The 21131-nt window shown below is 37.7% G+C and overlaps 1 protein-coding gene across 5 annotated transcripts in view; it reads right to left on the bottom strand.

Annotated features, from left to right (window-relative positions):
* FGD4 (FYVE, RhoGEF and PH domain containing 4) overlaps positions 1-21131 on the bottom strand; it is a 200026-nt gene that overhangs the window by 59953 nt on the left and 118942 nt on the right. For 4 of the 5 annotated variants that reach the window (XM_026502132.4, XM_057303253.1, XM_044385557.3 and 1 more), the window contains one exon: positions 2284-2436. In XM_026502132.4, the coding sequence (XP_026357917.3) occupies positions 2284-2436 (153 nt within the window). Of the gene's footprint in view, positions 1-2283; positions 2437-21131 lie in introns of those variants that run through there. The other variant, XM_057303254.1, reaches the window with a different exon arrangement.

Genomic DNA, 21131 nt, shown 5'->3' with positions numbered 1-21131 from the left:
CCAGTTGAGAACACTGATTTAAAATAAGAATCTTCAATTAAATTAGAATTACAGAATGGATCTTGAAGCCTCCGCAGGCTCACCATTCATAATTTGTAAGGGATTTGCCAGGAAGTGGGAATAAAGGTATCAGTGCGATAATCCCTTGATCCCCATTAATAACCCCTTCCTTTCTCTGCCTCGGTTACCCTAAATACTCTTAAGGGTTTGCAGAAATTAAAAGTAAGCTTCTCTCCACTAGAGGGTGGGGAACACTTCTATTTGGTCAAGAAGTAAGTAGTGCCCAATTTATTTGGCAGTTGATCTGGTAAAACCAAGATGTAGCCTCATCTCCCAAATGTTTTTCTCTATATAGCACACATTCTTCCAAGTTTTAAACAAAGAACAGCAGAAACAAAGTAGAGGAAACGTGGCTATGGAGCAGGGAGTCATTCAAGTACTACTGAAGGCCTGCAATGCCACGGGAGACTGGCGGTACAAAGGCAGAAAAAAACTAAGATGGATGAGTGAAACATAGAGTAGGTCAGACTGCCATGAATGAGAAAAACTAAAGTAGGTATGAGGAAGTACGAAATGTCAAAGGTGACAGTGGGGTTAAAATTTTAGCTGGGGAACCAAGGAAGGGCCTGACAATGAGTGAGAGTACTTTTAAAAAGTACGATGTTCTCTAAATCATTTATTTTATACCTGGAAATAGCCCCTATAGTTATGTAAACTTATATAAATTAATCCATATTCAGAACAGGAAGTATATATGTATTTAAATATCAATATATTGACTTTAATATAATTCCAAACACAAAGCAAGATCAAGTGCTATCTCCCTAAAGAATATGATTATTTTGGCACACACCAGCTCAGGAAGGACTGGTGTAATTTATCTCAATGAACTATGAAAAACAATGAAGTAATGCATCTTCCCAAAAAAGGCTTTATAAATACTGAAATTCCTGTTTGTGATCTAGGCGATTACAGAAAACTGAACTGCATTCATTTTTTATATTCTTACTTCATTTGCTCTTTGTCATCTCAGGTCTAATAAGCAAGACGGAATTTTGTATTTTGCAAATAGAACAGCTTAAATCACGTATCAAAAAAATTTCTATGCTCATATTCATATCAATTATATAGGGAGGAATATGGTCAAAAGAAAAGGTTATAAACTCATGAATGAGTCATTCATTTGAATCACCAATTATCTGACCTCACTTGATAGCCTTACTCCATAGCACCACAAATATAGCTAGTAGTGAGAACAAAAAGAAAAATGTCCCACAATCGGGCAGATTCTATTTTAAGCCCCTTTCTATTTAAGCGCCTTTAAGACTCTTTCAGAAATCCTAAAAACATAAGAACTTTAAAGAGTAACACTCGTTCTTTTATGATGTGTTCTCTTTAACTTTTCTTTCAAAGAACAAGAAAGAGACCAAAGTAAATACAATATAAACCAAATAGAAATTTATTTTTTCCAAAGTATTAGTAATTCTGAAAATGCCCAGTATTGTTTCTTGGCTGAATGTTCAGCATTTGGTACAAATAAAAATCTATCAGGAAGAAACTACACACTAAATCACAGTAGGGCTCAGCTTTGTGTTAACGTTTCCAAAGGTCTTACTCTCTGTCATCAAAATTGCAGTTTTGTGCTCCCCAAAGCTAATAACCAGTTCACTAGAAATTTATTGCTAAAAGGAAATGGTCCCTGAACAAAACATTCAAAGACTTCCACCATTATAATTGTTTTTCCCCTTGTTGACTGCTCAATTCTTGAATGGAGGGGCCATTTATTTTAATATCTGTGGATGACTTTACTAAGAAGCCTTTTCAAGCCCCAGTTCCTGAATAGTATAAATCACATTCTTACTAAGTATATTAAGCACAGTTTTACAATTATCTGTTTCACAGATCCTCTGACATCTAGCAAGTCATACTGACTTTCTGACAGTAGTCATTCATTTGTCACACATTTATTATGCAAATAGTAAGTCAGGCCATGTACTAGGTCAAGCATAATGCATGAAGTGACCACAGTCCCCTTAAGGGGACACGTAAACTTCAGTAATGAGAAAAGAACTATATTAGAAAAATGTGTAAGGTGTTTTAGCAGAACAAATACCCAACTCTGCCTGAGACTGATTTTTTTCCCTGAAAAAAATAAATGCACCCAATATTTCCCATTTAAAGCTTAAAGCTCTTTTTTAGTCATTATCATTCTTCAGGGTAGCCTTCATCAATAACAAAACACCCAAACAGATAAAATTAAAAAAAAACAAAAACAAAGCATACCTTGTGGCTTTGGACTTGCAGCTGAGTGTTTCGCTGGCGTTTTTCCATTTATTCCCTGAGCCTCTTCATTACATACATTCTGATCAACCTGTGGGGTTGTGCTTCTCTTCAAACAAGGTGGAACTATATTGATCTTTGGACAGGTACTGCTGCCTGGAAGAGTTCAAAAAGAAAGGACAGGTAAATAGAGAGGTGGAGCACAGCTATGTTCCATGAATTAAATTTCTTCTTACCCCATTAAACAAAAACAATCACAGATACAAGACTAAGCATAGCAATACATTTCCCGTGTGTGGTGGCCTTGACAGAATTTCTTGGGAAAGATCTCATTCCATGTGCTTGAGAAACCCTGTAATGCATACTGACAAGAGATCACTGCACACGCTCGCACGTGTGCATACGCGCACACACACACACACACACACGCTCGCACATAGGCACACCCTCGCCCCCTCTCCCTCCTTTCCTTGCACGGCCACAGAAAGGGCAGAATGCAGCTGCTACAGGGGAAGGAGGGGACAGGAGGGCCCCAGCATTCATCTGTTGCAAGTGTTCCTTTCAGCAGCCAGACAGTCACCAGTCATTGAGTGACTCTGAAGAACAAAGCAGGAAAGCACCGACATGACAGAGACCTAAAGACTCTAGAAGAATCGTTCAGTGAGAAACGAACACATGCCCCTCTCACTCACTAGTTTACTCAGACTCCAGATCTACATATATAAGCTAATACCCCAATTTTTTAAAAAGGATTATACAAATTATACCGTCATATCTATAGCTCAAAACTCTAAAATACTGAGACTAAAATACATTGTTAAGACATAGATGTAGGAAAATAGATAAATTTTTTGTTCAATTCCTGATATAAGAAGTTAATTGTTGACTTTCTGAGACTTTTTAAGAAATCATATGCCACTCTTTTCTCTTTATACTACTCATATTAAATTTCCCTTTCTTCTAGTAGACCCGATTGTTAACTTCTGGTTAACAATAGACTGGACCTTGCTTAGGAGAAAATAAAATTTCTACCAGGAATATTATCATGACTAAATAAAAGTATTCCATTTAAGAAATTTTCACTGTTTAAAAAACAGTTTTATTTTTACAGAATCCAAATATCTAGAGAGAGAACTATAAGAGATAAAAAGCCTTAATTATTCAAAACAAGAAATGTTAATAAAACCCAATCAACTTTTTACTGAGTAAAAAAATTCCTTTATTTTGATTAAACAGTATTAATTAAAAACTGCACATGCTGCTTTATTTTCTGTGTTCTCCTTGAAATTTACCTTGGTAAAACAAATTTTAGAAGATATTAACCATTCCAAGTATTGTCAACAAGTGTGAGAAATCCAGTGCTACAACAGTAAATGGGTTTTCATCAGATACCCTTCTGCTAAAATAGGCTGCCAGCTGGACTAAGCACTGTTTAGCCAAATGGAACAAAGGGTTTGAGTGCAAGATTTACAGATTACTTGACAGTATACTGCGACAAATGCAAACAGAAGAAATAAAAGCTCAAATCTTTAAATGTGTGATCCTATCTACCTTTTTAGATAAACCATGCGAAGTAGGCAAAGTAGAACTCTAAAATCTGTAGCATGATATCCAACTACTAGCCTTTTAGGAGCATTAGGATGTCTGTTCCACAGTGATCCCAAGGATGGCTTCCTGGTCCTAAAGGCCACCAGCGGGGGTCTGGAAGTAGGGCCTTGAGACAGAAACAGTGAAAAGCCAGAGCTTAGCTCCAAATCAGAGGCAGAAACTATAACATGGTTGTAAAACGAGGCACTGAAAGCAAGAATGTGATTTATAGCAACAAAACTATAAAAAGGAGGCAGCTAATGGGTTAAATGAGGAAACAGATTATACGGAATCTTTGAAAAATACATCACATTACATATTAAAAGATGAAACTACTTTAATAATTAACCTATTTAGAAACGAAAGATATCTTGAATAAATAACTTGAAATTAGAAACGAGGCCCATTTATTTCTGGATAGCAAACTCTCAGGGTATGATGGGTTTTCTGCAAGAATCATATTAGAGAGTATCTCCCGTGAATGTGCCAAAATGCCTGCAGTAAGGTTTCCACTACATACCCATTTCTTATAAATGGATTAAAGTCACGTTTACGATTTTTTTTTTTTTTTTGGTCAGTGGCAATGAATCTACAACCAGAAACCTGATTTTAGATCACTGTTTAATACCAGCCTGCAAACTTTAGCCACTATCACAAAGTATGAAAATATGGTGAAAGACACCGAAAACACATCTTTAAAGGGTTAAGGAAAAAAAAAAGCAATGACAAATAGGCAACAGAGACCATTTGTGGCTGCAAAGCCAAAAATATATTTTTTAAAGATTTTATTTATTTGAGAGAGAGGGAGAGAGAGAGAGAGAGTGCACGCACCTGCATGAGCAGAGGAGCAGAGGGGCAGAGGAAGCAGCAGACTACCTGCTGAGTGGGGAGCCGGATGCGGGACTCCATCCCTGGACTCTGGGATCCCAACCTGAGCTGAAGGCAGATGCTTAACCAACTGAGCCAACCAGGCGCCCCAAAGCCAAAAATATGTACGATCTGGCCCTTTACAGGAAAAGTTTGCTGACCACTGTTCTGGATCGAACACATCATGGTAAAGAAATGTGCCATAAAAAAAAAAAAGGACCATTTCGTTAAATACTTCATCTTCTAAGATCTTGGAATAGCAAAACGAAGTAACTTTTTTTTTTGAGTGTTTATGACTGACTCAGCCTACTTACATTTGGAGACAGTTCTTATTTGGGTGCCAATTGCATAACAGGGAACTGAAACCAAAACTGTAACCAGATGGTCCACCCATTCAAGAAATTTAATATTAGCTTTTCGATTCCAACTTACCAAGAAGAGTGACTAAACAGTTAATCTTGGGCACAGGTACAAGTACAGTTACATTATGTTAGTGTGAGGGACTGGGTCCTATTTAAATAATGTCTCTTCCTGAGGACCGATGATCTTTTCAGCCACTGGTCCTACCCATTTTGTAATCCTCTGCCTTTAGGTTACTCATGTATGCTTGCTGGGTCACATCTCCTGTAAGGAATGTCTAGATATATGCTAACTGCAAAAGGCCTCAGATATTTTCAATTAATCAATCCAGCCTCATCTTTGACTGCAACTGGAGAGGCTGCCACTTCGGCTTCCCTTTCATTTATCTGTCTTCATTTGTATCACTTGTGAGTGGTGGATAATCCCTCTTACTGATCAGGGTGACTTTGTCTCCTATTTGCAAAACTTTGCGTTGCTATTATATTTTGCCAAATCATTCTCAAAAAGCTCTTTCATACTCTCTGGCTATCCATTCCAAAGGAAAATCCACTTGGTTCTCTGATTCTTCAGGCCTGCTCTCTTGCCATATTATTCATTCCCCAGATCCCATCTTTCTGGCCTTGCTATGGCCATGTCTATACTGCCTCAACCATTCATGACATCTCTTCCAACTGCACCAAGTCTCTAGTCTGTAAAAGCTCAATGGACTTCCCTCCTTGGGATAAGTGGCTCTCTTGGATTTAAGAGGTAAGAAGTAATGTTCTAGAGAAGACAAACTTTTTAGGAGTACATTGTCCAGAATAAAGAGATACCTTAAAAAAAACACAAACACACAACTTACTTTTTTAAAAAAGATTTTTTATTTGAGAGAGCGAGCAAGCATGCATTGGGGGAGGGGCAGAGGGAGAGAATCTTTAAGCAGACTCCCTGCTGAGCGCAGAGCCTGACGCAGGGCTCAATCTCACAACCCATGAGATCATGACCTGAGTGGAAACCAAGCGTCAGACGCTAAACCAACTGAGCTGCTCAGGTGTGATCCGCACCCCTCGCTAAAACTCACTTTGAAATATATTTAGATTTACAGGGAGCTGCACCCAGGTTCCTAAAATTAGCATCTTATATAATGATGGTATATTTATCAAAACTAAGAATTTAATATTGATACAATACTAAACCACAGATTTAGTTCAGGTTTCATCAATTTTTCCACTAACACCTCTTTTCTGTTACAGCATCCAATCTAAAATATCACATTGCATTTAGTTCTCATTGTCTCCTTACTGCACCCCAACCTGAGAGAGTCACTCAGTCTTTGCTTGTTTTCTATGATGTTGGCATTTGTGAAGAGTCATGGTCAGGTATTTTGTAGACTGTCCCTCAAATAGAGTTTCTCTAATGTTGTTTCATGATTAAATTGGGTTTATGGGTTTGAGGGCAGGACATCATAAAGACAATGTGCCCATCTCACTGTAGTGGATCACTGGGTGTTATCAATGTGATTATCACATATGATATTAACTTTGGTCCCTGGGTAAGGCGGCATCTGCCAGGTTTCTCCACTAAAAATATTAAAAGATATTTTTCAACAATGCTTTTTTATCATCCCTTCAAAAACTCCCCATTTGTCCTATAAATATAAATAAGGACCATATCTCCCATGTGTTAATCAAAATGTCTAGATTAAGAGATCAACTAGTTTTGTTTTGTTGTATTTTTTTTTAATAAACCCATTAAGGTTATAAAACTCATGGTTTACCACTCCTTTGCATAGGGGAACAAATCCATAGCCAGGAAATTTATTTTAGAATACTATTTGTTTTTCCAAACTTCTAGAGCTCCATAATAACTTCTCCAGAAAAATAAGCAAACCATAAAGGATCTTAGAAAAGAAAATATGATTAATCCTGTAAGAAATTTTCTTGGACCTAGGAATTCTACTTCTAAGAATGTACAGAAAGAATCCTGTGTGTGTAAAAGTTAATGTACATATACAAAAGTATATGAATAGTCAATGCAACTTTATGGAATATATGAACCACTGTTAAAAACAGAAAAACAAAAATAAGATTGGGAAGATCTCCAAAACATTATTAAAAGCAAAAAACTATAGAAAAATATGTGCAGTAGGATCCCCTTTAAAAAAGGAAGATGCATACAAATGTGCATAAATGCTTTAGAAAGGGATCTGTCAGTAACAGGGCTAACTCAACTGGGGGAACTGGGAGTAGGAGGAGAGGATGAACGGGAACTTTCATGTTTTGCTGTCTATATATCTGTATCATTTAAATCTTTTATAATGAAAATGTGCTTAGAAATTAGTTATGTAAAAGAGAAAATCTATGAAAGTTGTATGTGTATTAAAGTTTAAAAAAATATATCCTTTATGTGTGCATACCTACGTAGACAGCATTATTCACAATAGCTAAAACATGGAAGCAACCCAACTATCCATTAACAGATGAAGAGATAAACAAAATGTGGCATATATACGCAACAGAATATTTTTCTTTTTTAAAGATTTTATTTATTTATTTGACAGAGATAGAGACAGCCAGCGAGAGAGGGAACACAAGCAGGGGGAGTGGGAGAGGAAGAAGCAGGCTCCTAACGGAGGAGCCTGATGTGGGGCTCGATTCCGTAATGCCGGAATCACGCCCTGAGCCGAAGGCAGACGCTTAACTGCTGTGCCACCCAGGCGCCCCCAGAATATTTTTCAACCTTAGAAGGGAAAGAAATACTGATACAAGCTACAACATGGATGAACATGAGGCCATTATGCTAAGTGAAATAAACCAGTTAAAAAACACAAATACCGTTTGATTCCAGTTATACCAGCTACATAGAGTAGTCAAAATCAGACAGAAAGTAGCATGGTGGTTGCCAGGAGCTGAGGAGATAGGAGAATGGAAAGTTACTGTTTAATGAGTACGGCGTTTCAGTTTTACAAGACGAAGGGTTCTATGGATGGATGGTGGTCATGGTATCACAACAACGCCAATGTACTTAATGCCAATGAACTATACACTTATAATGGTTAAAATGGCAAATTTTATGTATTTTTAAAAATATAATGAAAAGCTTTTAACTTAAAGGTCACCTAGGAACCCTCTTACATTGTTGGTGGGAATGCAAGCTGGTGTAGCCACTCTCGAAAACAGTATGGAGGTCCCTCAAAAAGTTGAAAATAGAGCTACCCCTATGACCCAGCAATTGCACTACTGGGTATTTACCCCAAAGATACAAATGTAGTAATCCAAAGGGGCACCTGCACCCCAATGTTTATGGCAGCAATGTCCACAATAGCCAAACTGTGGCAAGAGCCTGGATTGTCCATCAACAGATGAATGGATAAAGAAGGTGTGGTATGCACACACACACACACACACACACACACGCACTGGAATATTACTCAGCTATCAAAAAAATGAAATCTTGCCATTTGAATGACATGGATGAAACTAGAGGATATTATGCTAAGTGACATAAGTTAATCAGAGAAAGACAATTATCGTATGATCTCATTCGTATGCGGAATTTAAGAAACAAAACAGAGGAGCATGGGGAAGGGAGGGAAAAATTAAACAAGATTAAATCAGAGAGGGAGACAAATCATAAGAAACCTTTTTTTTTTAAGATTTTATTTATTTGACAGAGACAGAGAGAGAGAATATGCATGCACATAAGCAGGGGAAGCAGGAAAGGAAGAAGCATTCTCCCCGTTGATTCCAGAACCCTGGGATCATGACCTGAGCTGAAGGCGGATGCCTAACTGACTGAGCGACCCAGGTACCCCAAGAAACTCGTAATCACAGGAAACAAACTGAGGGCTGCTGGAGGGGGAGGGGGTGGGGGATGGGGTAAACTGAGTGATGAACATTAAGGAGGGCATGGGATGTAATGAGCACTGGGTATTATTTAAGACTGATGAATCACTGAACTCTACCTCTGATACTCATAATACACTATATGTTAATTAGTTGAATTTAAATTAAAAAATTTGGAAAAACATTTCCTAACATAAAATGGATTTGATGGTATTTTAGATGTAAATATATTTGCAATAATTTTTTCAAAATTGGTAGTCTATAAAAACTTATAAAAAGATACAATTAAAGTAAAATATTAAAAAAACTATGGAATAAAACTGTATCTATTGAAAATTAATTTTATAATTTAAAAAATTCCTGCAAAAAAATAAATAAATAAAAAGGCACCTAGCCAGTGGCTCAGTTGGTTGAGCACTGGACTCTTAATCTCAGCTCAGGTCTTGATCTTTGGGTCATGAGTTCAAGTCCCGCACTTTAAAATAAATAAATAGGAACACCTGGGTGGCTCAGTTGGTTAAGTGTTTGACTTTGGCTCAGGTCATGAACCCAGGGTCCTGGGATGGAGTCCTGCATTGGGCTCCTTGCTCAGCAGGGAGCCTGCTTCTCTCTCTGTCTGCTGCTCCCCCTGCTTGTGTTCTCTTCCTCTCTGACAAATAAATAAATAAAATCTTAAAAAAAAAGAATAAATTCATTTAAAAAAGATAAAGTAAAAAATTAAAAGCATATCACTTGCTTAATGAAGAAAAAGTTAAGAAATATTAATACGTTCAAGTTGCCTACTTAGCCTCTCCTCTAGTATGTCTAAGAGCTACCTCACCCTCAATATACCCAAATCTGACACCTTTGTCTCTCAACACTCACCCCAAACCACTGTCTTTATAGTCTTCTCCATCTCAGCTAATGGCAGCTTCACCTATGCTTAGGCTAAAAAGCTTGGAAGCAACCTCAAGTCCTCTTTTTCTCACACACTCCACATCCTATCCATCAAGAAATTCTGCCAATTCCACCATCTACACCAACACTCCATTGCTATTATTCTGGCCTAAATGACCATAAACTTTAACTGGATTAGAGCAAGGCACTCCAGCCTGGTCCCCCTGCTCCTACCCCTCCCCCCTGCCAAGTACAATCCATATTTTCAAACAGGACCAGAGAAATATCCCTTTTAAAAACCAAATCAGATCACATCACTCCTGTGCTAAAAATTTTCCAATCGCTCTATATTTCACTCAGAATAAAAATTCACTTCCTTAAAAGGGCTGACAGGCTCTCCGTGACCTGATCTTTGTCCTCTTACCACTGACCTCATTGCTAGTATTGCCCCCTTGTTCACTGTATGACAGTCATACTGGTTCCTTGCTGTTCCTCAAACGGGCCAAGTACACCTTTGGTCTAGCATTCTCTGCTGGAATGCTCTTCCCCCAGATAATTGCTGGCTAATTGCTTCATCTTCTTCACATCTTAGTTCAAATTTTATCTTGTCAATATGGACTATACTGACCATCTCAATATAACTACTACTCTGATTAGCTGTATAGTTTATTTTTTTCCATAGCACTTATTACCTTCTAAAAACTACATTATTGAGGAAGGCAGTTTAGGATGGCAGCATAGGAAGACCCTGAACTCACCTCCCATGAACAACAAATTTATAGTTACCGATGAAATAAATCCCCGGAAAAAGACCTGAAAACTAACTGAACAGATCCTCTATAGCAAGCAACTATAGGGCCACATCAATATGGGTAGGAGAGACAGAGAGTGTCTCACTAAAAACCTTACCCTTGCCGTGGCAATCCACAACTGGGAAGGATGTCACAAATACGGAGTTTTTCCTTGTGGAGCAAGGTGATGTGCTTCCCGTGAGGCACCTTGACCCTGGGAACCTAACCAGAGAGATGAGGAGCCCTCAAAATAGCTGGCTTTGAAAACCAACAGGGCTTACATTCAGAAGAATATAGGGCTGTAGGAAACAGAGATTCCACTCATAAAGCATTTGACTGCAGACTCATTCACCCTGGGACGTAGCACAAGGGCAGCAGTTTGAAAAGCACCTAGACAACACGTGAATGAGATCCATTTGCTAATCCTAGGACTCTCTCTAGGGAGAGAGGCACTGGTGGGTGCCATTTCTGCACTCCCCTCTAACCTGCTAGTGCAGGTAGGTACACCCTTCACAGGGATGTCCTTTGAGCACCTGGATCTGGTGCCAGGGAAGATTGTGTTTCTGGTCCCAGCAGGTTTGAAACATTGGACTGACAGTTCTTGATGGATTACCACCCCCAGGACACTGTAGAGACAGCAGACTAAAACACAACTCCACTCTCATGTGAAAAAGGACTATTTACTTGTCCTAGAACTTCAGATAGAAGGACACACTTTAGGATTATTACATATTTAAAGGCCACACAGACATGCTCTCAGGGAACGTAGGCCAGGGGACACTACCTTTGTGCCCTCCCTTGGCCTTGCCACAGCTTACCTCCCAGAAATGAGCTTATACACTATTCTGGAGCCCTAGTCTTTCCAACTGTCACCAAGGGGACACTTGCACATTGCCTGATCTGGAGGCCAGCAGGCTTTACAATTGTGGTCCCACAAGACTGTACATATTTGTGTATTTTAAAATCTCCTGCCTGAGAGTTAAGCTTCCAATTTGCCTAAAGCTAGGGGCTGACTGAGATCCCACCTTCTGGAAGACTCAAAGGGCTAGCCACTCCCTCAACAAGTGGGGCCAATCAAGAATAAATCACATTGCTTAAACAATCACAAAGGTTCGAGAGATAACAAAAGGCAAGGTTAGCAATAAGGTTCATCATCTACAGAAGGTCACTCATCCAAGACTGAGAGAGAAAGCTGTCTCACCTAGCACACACAGAAATGAAAAGAAGGTCAAGCAAAATAGGAAGACAGAGGAATATGTTCCAAATGAAAGAACAAGATACACCCCTCCCCTGAAAAGCACTTAATAAAACAGAGATAAGAGATTTATCTGATACAGAGTTCAAGTAATGGCCATGAAGATGCTCACTGAACTCAGAAGAAGAATGAATAAACACACTAGAACTTCAAAAAAGAGTTAAAAATCTGAGTAGCAAACAGATGTCACAGTGCTGCAGAATACAATAACTAAACTGAAAAATACAGTAGAGAGGTTCAACAGCAAAGTAGATGAAACAAAAGAAAGCATCAGTGATCTGGAAGACAGAGGAGTGAAAGTCACCCCAACAGAGCAGCAAAAAGAAAATAACTTTAAAAAGTGAAGATAGCTTAAGGAACTTATGGGACAAGAGATTCACATTCTCATTATAGGAATTATAGAGGAAAGAGAAAGGGTCAGAAAACTCATTTAAAGAAATAATGGCTGAAAACTTCCCTTACCTGGGGAAGAAAACAGACATCCAGATCTAGAAAGCGCAAAGAATTCCCCAAAAATGAGCCCGAAGAGACCCACACCAAGACACAGTATAATTAAAATGTCCAAAGTTAAAGAACCTTAAAAACAGTAAAAGAAAAGTTAACTTGTTATGTATAAGGGAATACCCATAAGATTTTTAGCAGATTTATCAGCAGATATTTTACAGGCCAGAAGTGAGTGGTATGGTATATTCAAAACACTATTCAGCAAGGTTATCACTCAGGTTTGAAGGAGAGATAAAGAGCTTTTCAGACAAACAAAAGCCAACAGAGTTCACCACCACTAAACTGGCCCTACGAAAAATGTTAAAGGGACTTCTTTAAGCTGAAAAGAAAGTACGCTAATTAGTAAGAAAAAAATGGAGTAAAAACCTCACTGGTATAGGTAAATATATGGTAAGGGTAATGGATTAATCACTTATAATGCTAGTACAAAAATTTTAAAGGCAAAAGTAGTAAAAATAACAATAACTATAATAATCAGTTAAGGGAGGGGTGCCTGGGTGGCACAGTGGATTGAGCATCTGACTCTTGGTTTGGGGGCAGGTCGTGATCTCAGGGTTGTGAGACTGAGCCCCGTGACCAGCTCCACACTCGTGGAGTTTGCTTGAGGTTCCTTCTCCCTCTCCCTGCCCCTCCCACTTGTGTTCTCTCTCTTTCTAAAATAAATCAATCTTAAAAAAATAATTAGTTAAGGGATACACAAAATAAAAAGATGTAAAACGGGACATTAAAAATGTAACCATGGAGGGTGGGGAGTAAAAATGTGAAGTTTTAGAACGCATTCACAAACCTAACTTCCTATTGACTTACAACAGACTATTTTTTATATATATATATATATATATATAGGCTGTTATATGTCAGCCTCATGGTAACCACAAAGCCAAAACCTGTAGTGCATACACAAAAGACAATGAAAAAGGAATCTAAGCATAATACTATAGAAAGTCATAAAACCAAAAGGGAAGAAAGCAAGAAAAGAAGAAAGAGAGGAACTATAACGCAGCCAGAAAACAAAGAACAAAACGGCTATAAGTGAATACCTATCAATAATTAGGTTCAATGTAAGTGGATTAAGTTCCATGCCTGAATGGATGAAAATACAAGAACCACCTACATGCTGCCTACAAGAGATTCGCTTCAGATGTAAGGACAACAGACTAAAAGTGAAGGAATGGAAAAAATTATTCCATGTAAGTGTAAACCAAAAGAAAGCTGGGTAACTATACTTACAGCAGACAAAACAGACTTTAAAACAAAGACTGTAAAAAAGACAAAGATGGATGTTACATAACAGTAAAGGGGTCAATCCAGCAAGAGGATATAATACCTGCAATCCCTGCACTCAACACAGGAGCACCCAAATATATAAAACAAATATTAGCAGACACAAAAGGAGAAATTGACAGCAAAACAATAGCAGTAGGGGACTTTAACACTCCACTTAGCTCAATGAATAGATCATTCAGACAGAAAATCAATAAGGAAACATCAGCCTTATAAAGCACATTAGACCAGACGGACTTAACAGATATATACAGAACATTTCATCCAAAAACAGAATACACATTCTTTTCAAGTGCACATGAAACATTTTCCAGGATAAAGCACATGTTAAGCCACAAAACAAGTCTCAATAAATTTAAGAACACTGAAATCAGATCAAACATCTTTTCCAACTATATCAGCATGAAACAAGAAATCAATTAAAAGAGGAAAACTGGAAAAATCACAACTATGTGGAGATTAAGCAACATGATAATAAACAACCAATAGGTCAACAAAGAAATCAAAGGAGAAATTAAAAAAATAGCATGAGACAAATGTAAATGGAAATATAACATACCCAAATCAATGGGATACAGCATAAGCAGTTCTAAGAGAGGTTATAGTGATACAGGCCTACCTCAAGAAACAGGAAATATCTCAAATAAACCATCTAACTTTCCGCCTAAAGGAACCAGAAAAAGAAAAATAAATTCCCAAGTTAGAGGGAAGAGAATAATAAAGATCAGAGTGAAAAGAAATGAAATAGAAACCAAAATAAATAAAAACCAATGAAACAAAGAGCTGTATATAAGACACAAAATTGACAAACCTTTAGCTAGACTAAGAAAGAGAGGGCTCAAATAAATGAAACCAGAAACGAAAGAGAAGTTATAACTGATACCAAAGAAGTACAAAGGATCATAAGAGACTACTATCAACAATTATATAAATATTTTTATAATTATTTATAATTTTTATAATATAAAAAATTAAACAAAATAGTACAACCTAGAAGAAACAAATAAATTCCAAAAAATATACAATCTTCTAAGACTGAATGATGAAGAAATAGAAATTCTGAATAGGCCAATCACTAGTAGGGAAATTAAATCAGTAATAAAAAAACCTCCCAACAAACAAAAGTTCAGGACAAGACTTGTCAGCAGTGAATTCTATCAAACATTCAAATAACGCTTAATACTTACTCTTCCCACACTCTTTAAAAAACAATAAACCCAAAGAGGAAATGTTCCCAAACTCATTATGAGGCCAGCACAACCCTGACACCAAAACCAGACGATGACAACACACACATATAAAATTACGGGCCAATATCCCTGATGAACAGAGATGCAAAAATCCCCAACAAAAATATCAGCAAACTGAATTGAACAATATATTAGAAGGATCATACACTAGTGATCAAGTGGGATCTATCCAGGGATGCAAGGATGGTTCAACATTTGCAAACCAATCAATGTGATATTGCACATGAACAAAATTAAAGTTAAAGTCACTATGATAATTTTAATAGATGAAGAAAAACCATTTGACAAAATTCAACATTTATGATAAAAGCTGTCAACAAAGTGGGTATAGATGTAATGTGTCTTAATATAATAAAGGCTATCTGTACCAAATCCACAGCTATATCATATTCAGTGGAGAAAAGTGAAAAGCTTTTCTTTAAGATGAGGTACAAGACACAGATGCCCACTCTTGCCAGTTTTATGCAGCATGGTATTTGGAAGTCCTAGCCAGAGCAATTAGGCAGGAAAAAGAAATGAGACATCCAAATTGGAAAGGAAGAAGTAAAACTGTCACTATTTGGAAACAATATGATTTTATACATACAAAACCCTGAAGGCTTCCAAAAAACTGTTAGAATAAACAAGTTAATACACAAAAATCTGTTACATTTTTAAACAGTAACACCAAACTATCAGAGAGAGATTAAGAAAACAATCCCATTTACAACTGCATCAAAAATAATAGAACAGTAACAAGCTTAACCAAAGAGCTGAAAGACTTGTTCATTGAAAACTATAAGGCACTGATGAAAGAAATAGAAAAAGATGCAAATAAATGGAAAGTTATTCTATGTTCATAGATTTGAAAAATTAATAGTTAAAATGTCCATCTACCCAAAATAACCTACAGATTCCATGCAATTCCTATCAAAATTTCCAATGGTATTTCTCACAGAACAAGAACAATCAATCCTAAAATTTGTATGGAACCAAAAGAGATCCTGAAGAGTCAAAGCCATCTTAAAAAAGAGGAACAAGGGGTGCCTGGGTGGCTCAGTAGTTACGTGTCTGCCTTCAGCCCAGGGCATGATCCCAGGGTCCTGGGATCGAGCCCCGTATCAGGCTCGCTGTTCTGCTGGGAGCCTGCTTCTTCCTCTCCCGCTCCCCCTGCTTGTGTTCCCTCTCTCACTGGCTGTGTCTCTCTATCAAACAAATAAATAAAATCTTAAAAAAAAAAAAAAAAGAGGAACAAAGATGGAAGCATCCCATTCCCTGATTTCAAACTATATTACAAAGCTATAGGAATCATAACAGCATGATATTGGCATAAAAACAAACCCACAGATCAATGGAACAGAATGGAAAGCCCAGAAATAAACTCATGTAAATACTGTCAATTAATCTGTGACTAAAGAACCAAGAATATACAATGAGGAAAGGACAGTCTCTTCAATAAATAGTGTTGGGAAAACTGCACAGACACATGCAAAAGAATGAAACTGGACCATTTTCTTACACCATACACTAAAATCAACTCAGAATGGATTAAAGACCTGAAACCATAAAACTCCTAAAAGAAAACGTAAGTGGTAAGCTCCGTAACATTGGTCTTGTTTTTGGTTTTCTGGGCTAGCTTTTTTTTTTGAGGGGTTGGGGGGGGGGAATCTAACACCAAAGACAATGGCAACAAAAGTAAAAATTAACAAATAGGACTACGTCAAACTAAAGGCTTCTGCACAGTGAAGAAAATCATCAATAAAAATTTAAACAGCAACCTGAATGGGAGAAGATTTTTGCAAATCATATATCCAATGAGAGGTTATTATCAAAATATACAAAAAACTGCTATAACTCAACAAAAAAACCCCAATGCAATTAAAAAATGGGCAAAAGATCTGCATAGACATTTTTCCAAACAAGACACAAAGATGGCCAACAGACACATGAAAAGATGCTCAACATCACTCATTATAACTCAAAACCACAATGAGATATCATCTCACATCTGTCATATTGGCTAGTATTCAAAGGACAAAAAAACAACAAGTGTTGGCAAGGATGTGGAGAAAAGTGAACCCTTGTGCACTACTGATGGGACTGTATATTTGTGCAGCACCTATGGAAAACAGTATGGAGGTTACTTAAAAAATTAAAAATAGAATACTATACGATCCAGCAATTCCAGCACCCAAAGAAAATGAATACACTAATTTGAAAATATATATATACCCCTATTTCACTGCAGATAATTTAAAATAGCCAAGACATGGAAACAACCGAAGTGTTCATCATTGGATGAATGGATAAAGAAAAAAAAAAAAAACATACACACACACACACACACACACAACGGAATACTAATCATCATTTAAAAAAATGAAATCTTGCCATTTGTGACAACATGGATGGACCCTGAAGGTATTACGCTAAGTGAAATAAGTCAAAGACAAATACTGTATGATTTCACTTATCTGTGGAATCTAATAAACAAAACAACTGAACAAACAAAACTCATAGAGAACAGACTGGTGGCTGCCAGAGGGAAAGGGGTAGAACGGTGGACTAAAGGGGTGAAGAGATTCAAGAAGTACAAGCTTCCAGCTCTAAAATAAATCATGGGATTGTCATGTACAGCATGGTGACTACAGGCAATAATGTACTGCAAACTTGAAAGGTAAGAAAGTAAAATCTTAAAAGTTCTTATCACAAGAAAAAAAATTGTAATGTTGGTGAGGGATGGTAACTAGACTTACTGTGGTGACTATTTTGAAATGTACATAGAGTTATGCTGTACACCTGAAACTAATATGTTGTATATCAATTATACTTCAATAAAAGTAAATCAATACCACATTTATTTTGTTTATTGTCTGTGTTCCCTGGTTAGAATGTAAGCTCTGAGAAGGCAGTGACCTTTGTTCTGATGTGTCCCAGGAACATCACCTGCCACACAGTAGTGCCCCAGCACCAGTACAGAAGTCATCATGCAAAACGATAAAAAGTTTTGAACAAATGAACTCTAGAGACCTTAGGCAAGTTTCTCTTCATTCGCCTACCTTCTTAGTTTCTATGTCACGAGAGATGTTTTCTAAATTTCAGCAGTAAGTAGATATATAACTATTTGAGAGCCCAATTCTATATAAAATTTCAAACATTTCCATTCTTACCTAATTTTAAAACATTCAAGGTCATTTCTACACAAATTCTACGTACCTAGGAAAAACCTTTCACCCGAGTAATCTTTCTCACAACCCCACAGATTTCTAAACATCTGGAATTGTGCAACTATCCAGATGTCTAGATAAAAACAGCAGCAGCTAAAAATCCCAGCAACTGACTCAAATGTTTCCATCCATCATAATCTGTAATTTTATTTACATTTACTAGAGTCACTAACAGTCAATACAGACTGCTAATGTTCCAGACCTCATCAGATGATGCTACCTAAAATTATAGAATTTCATACTGTTAGAGAAAGCAGATTGCTTGAGGTCTTTAAAGTTCAAAAGCAATATGAATTCAAAATAAGCCTTGAAGGTAGGTAACTGTGGTCAATTTTTTCAAGGTCCCACAGCTGAATGAGCACAAATAAAATGTGTAAAAAGGCAACCATTGACTATTGTATTTTTCTTAATCAAATTCAACATTGCGTGAATGCAATGAGATCAAAGAAATGTACAGCCTCTAAAAACACAAAAATGTTTTCAAAATAGAAATATTTATTTTATGTTCCTGAAATAGGCTCCAAAATTATTTACTGAATATTTTTTTTGCAATGCATAAAGAATGAAAAAGATAACATTTCTAAAGAATGCTATTGTCTGCTCCCTTGAAAGTTAGAATTCTGTTAGATGAACTGAAACAAACCACACTAAGCTTGTCAAAATTCCAGGTTTGAGGAGGAGATCACAGCTGAGGCCCTTGGGCATAGTGCCTGTTATGTTGCTGACTCCATTTTATCACTACAATTTAAATGTTGGCTCTAGGAATCTGAATCGGTTTCCCCCTCATTTGTTAGGTCCCATGAATCCCTGCATAGAAGTGTTGAAGTACACATTCCATGATGACTTCTGTACTGGTGCTGGGGCAGTTCTGCTGTGCCTTGGCATGGTATATCTTTAGAGCCTGAACTTCCTCCAGCATCCCCCTGCATCGGGAAGGGAGCTAGAGGTAGATCTTCCACCCCTAAAACCATGCAATGGTGGAGGTTCACTTTCTGATTATATTCAACCAAGAATGTTGGTCAAGATTACAGAAAGCTCTGGCTATTTAAAGCACAAAGATTATTCTGTCTGCAGCCTTGACTAGAGCAGAAGGTGGAAGTAAACAGAAACCACAATCAATGACATGTGTTTCTTTTTGCCCACTTGCAAAGCGTGGTTCTAGTTGACACTGTCCGGAGTTAGAAGAGGCCCGCAGCCTGCGGTGCTTTATCTGGTCAATTGTTTCCAATTTACAACACCCATTTCTTAGCTCCTTCTTCTTACTGTGAAGTGTAACCAGGTACATTAAACGGGGCCCTAGATTTATCTAAACACCCTGCATGAGCTGTGCCAGAACTTCGGCATATTATTTCAAATAAAAATCACTTAAGAGACAGCTTGTGCAAGGACACTCAGATCCTCCTCTGTCCTCTTGAAAGCAGAAGATCTATCCTCTGTGCAGAAGGTACCTCTCCCTGTACCAGGAGGTAGAGATTACCTTTATTATAGAGAGAGGGAATTTATTGCTGAGAGGCTGCATAAACAACACTGGTGACTTCTTACTAATCTGCCACCTCAGTCCAACTTCTGTTTGGGAGCTTCAATGAGTATGGAATTCTAAAGTTTTCTTTGTCCCGTCAATTCCTCACTATTGTCTCTATGCCTAAGAAGCATAAAACCTGCCTGCCTTGGTCATTCCTTTAGGTCTCAGTTTTATTACTGGGCCTTCGTACACACATATAAAAGTGTGGCTTTTTCCCCTATTAATCTGTCTCATGTAAATTTAATTCTTAGTCCGGACTAGAAGAACCTTGGACAGAGGAACATTTCTCCCTCCCCTTGAATACTCAGTGCTATAGGATGTCAGGGTGGCAGATCAGGGAACCAGATCCTTTGTCTCTCTCCTCCCTCCAGCTTCCTCAGGCCGTCCTCGCTTGCCTCCTTCTCTGCCTGCCTTGCCTGTATTTGCGCTGACCCATTGCCTAACTTTTGATTTACTGCCCAGCACTTGCTCATACTGGCTTACTTTCTCAGCACCTGTCATGTGCTTCAGTGCCCGACACTTCTGCTCCTTCCAGGGATGCCCAATAAACCCTTTTCGATCAGTTCAGGCCAAACGATAACTCTCTTGCAAATTAATACAATAATTAGTTAATAAGTACATGGCCTGTTACAAATATCAATCTTTATTCAATAAAGATAACAGTATTAGTAATGATAAAATGATGTCTGACATTTGCTATGGAGAATTTATTACAGATAATTTTAATCCCAAATGATTTAATCATTATCCTTCACCCTTTACCATGATTGTAAATATGTGTCCTGGACTCCATAACCTTTTTCAATTTTCCTCCATTTGACATTAATCATAATTGCTGTTTTGACAATGACTCTGAAAATTTGACAATGAATCCTAACAATTTTCTGAAAAGCACATTTAAGTACTTAACGACCACTTAAAGAAATTCGGTATTTAACAGGTCTGGTCTTTATGCCTCCAAAATACAAAATGATTCTGTCAGCAATGAAGATATCTAATGATCAACTGCAAAGAGATTAACAAAACCCACCAAGTTTCTACTTCATTTCGTTCTTTATTTTTTCTTTCTGTCTCTACTTAAATGTACTGATAACTCCCTAATTAAAAGTGCCTTGGGACTCTGCTAACTACTGGAGACAGGATGGCAAATAAGCCATAATCCTTACCCTCATGTAATTCATGATTTAAAAGAGAAAAAGAGATACGTACAATTCCATGGGTATCTGGAATGCTTGCCTTCCCCGGCTTCCCCCATCCCCCCTTCCTCACTGCACCAGACTGAGCACAGGCTAAGCGCCCGCACGACACCCATAGCAGGGGCTGAAGAGGCGAGGAGCACCTGGTGAGACATCCTGAGACAGCATAGGGAGGGGACTGGCAGAAGAAGAGAAGAACAGAGAGGAGTAAAAGATGGTACTTGCTCAGGTTCCTGGCTAATGTGATAAGCAGTGTCTTTCATTTTAAGTAAAAATGCAAGGATACAGTCGTGTGTGTGTTAAGTTTCAGAAGCCTGTGAGAGTGCCTG

This window comes from Ursus arctos, unplaced genomic scaffold (assembly GCF_023065955.2).
Source record: "Ursus arctos isolate Adak ecotype North America unplaced genomic scaffold, UrsArc2.0 scaffold_26, whole genome shotgun sequence".
Classification (NCBI taxonomy): domain Eukaryota; kingdom Metazoa; phylum Chordata; class Mammalia; order Carnivora; family Ursidae; genus Ursus; species Ursus arctos.
The sequence above is the reverse complement of the archived record's forward strand: the minus strand, read 5'-3'. Positions and strand labels throughout refer to the sequence as shown.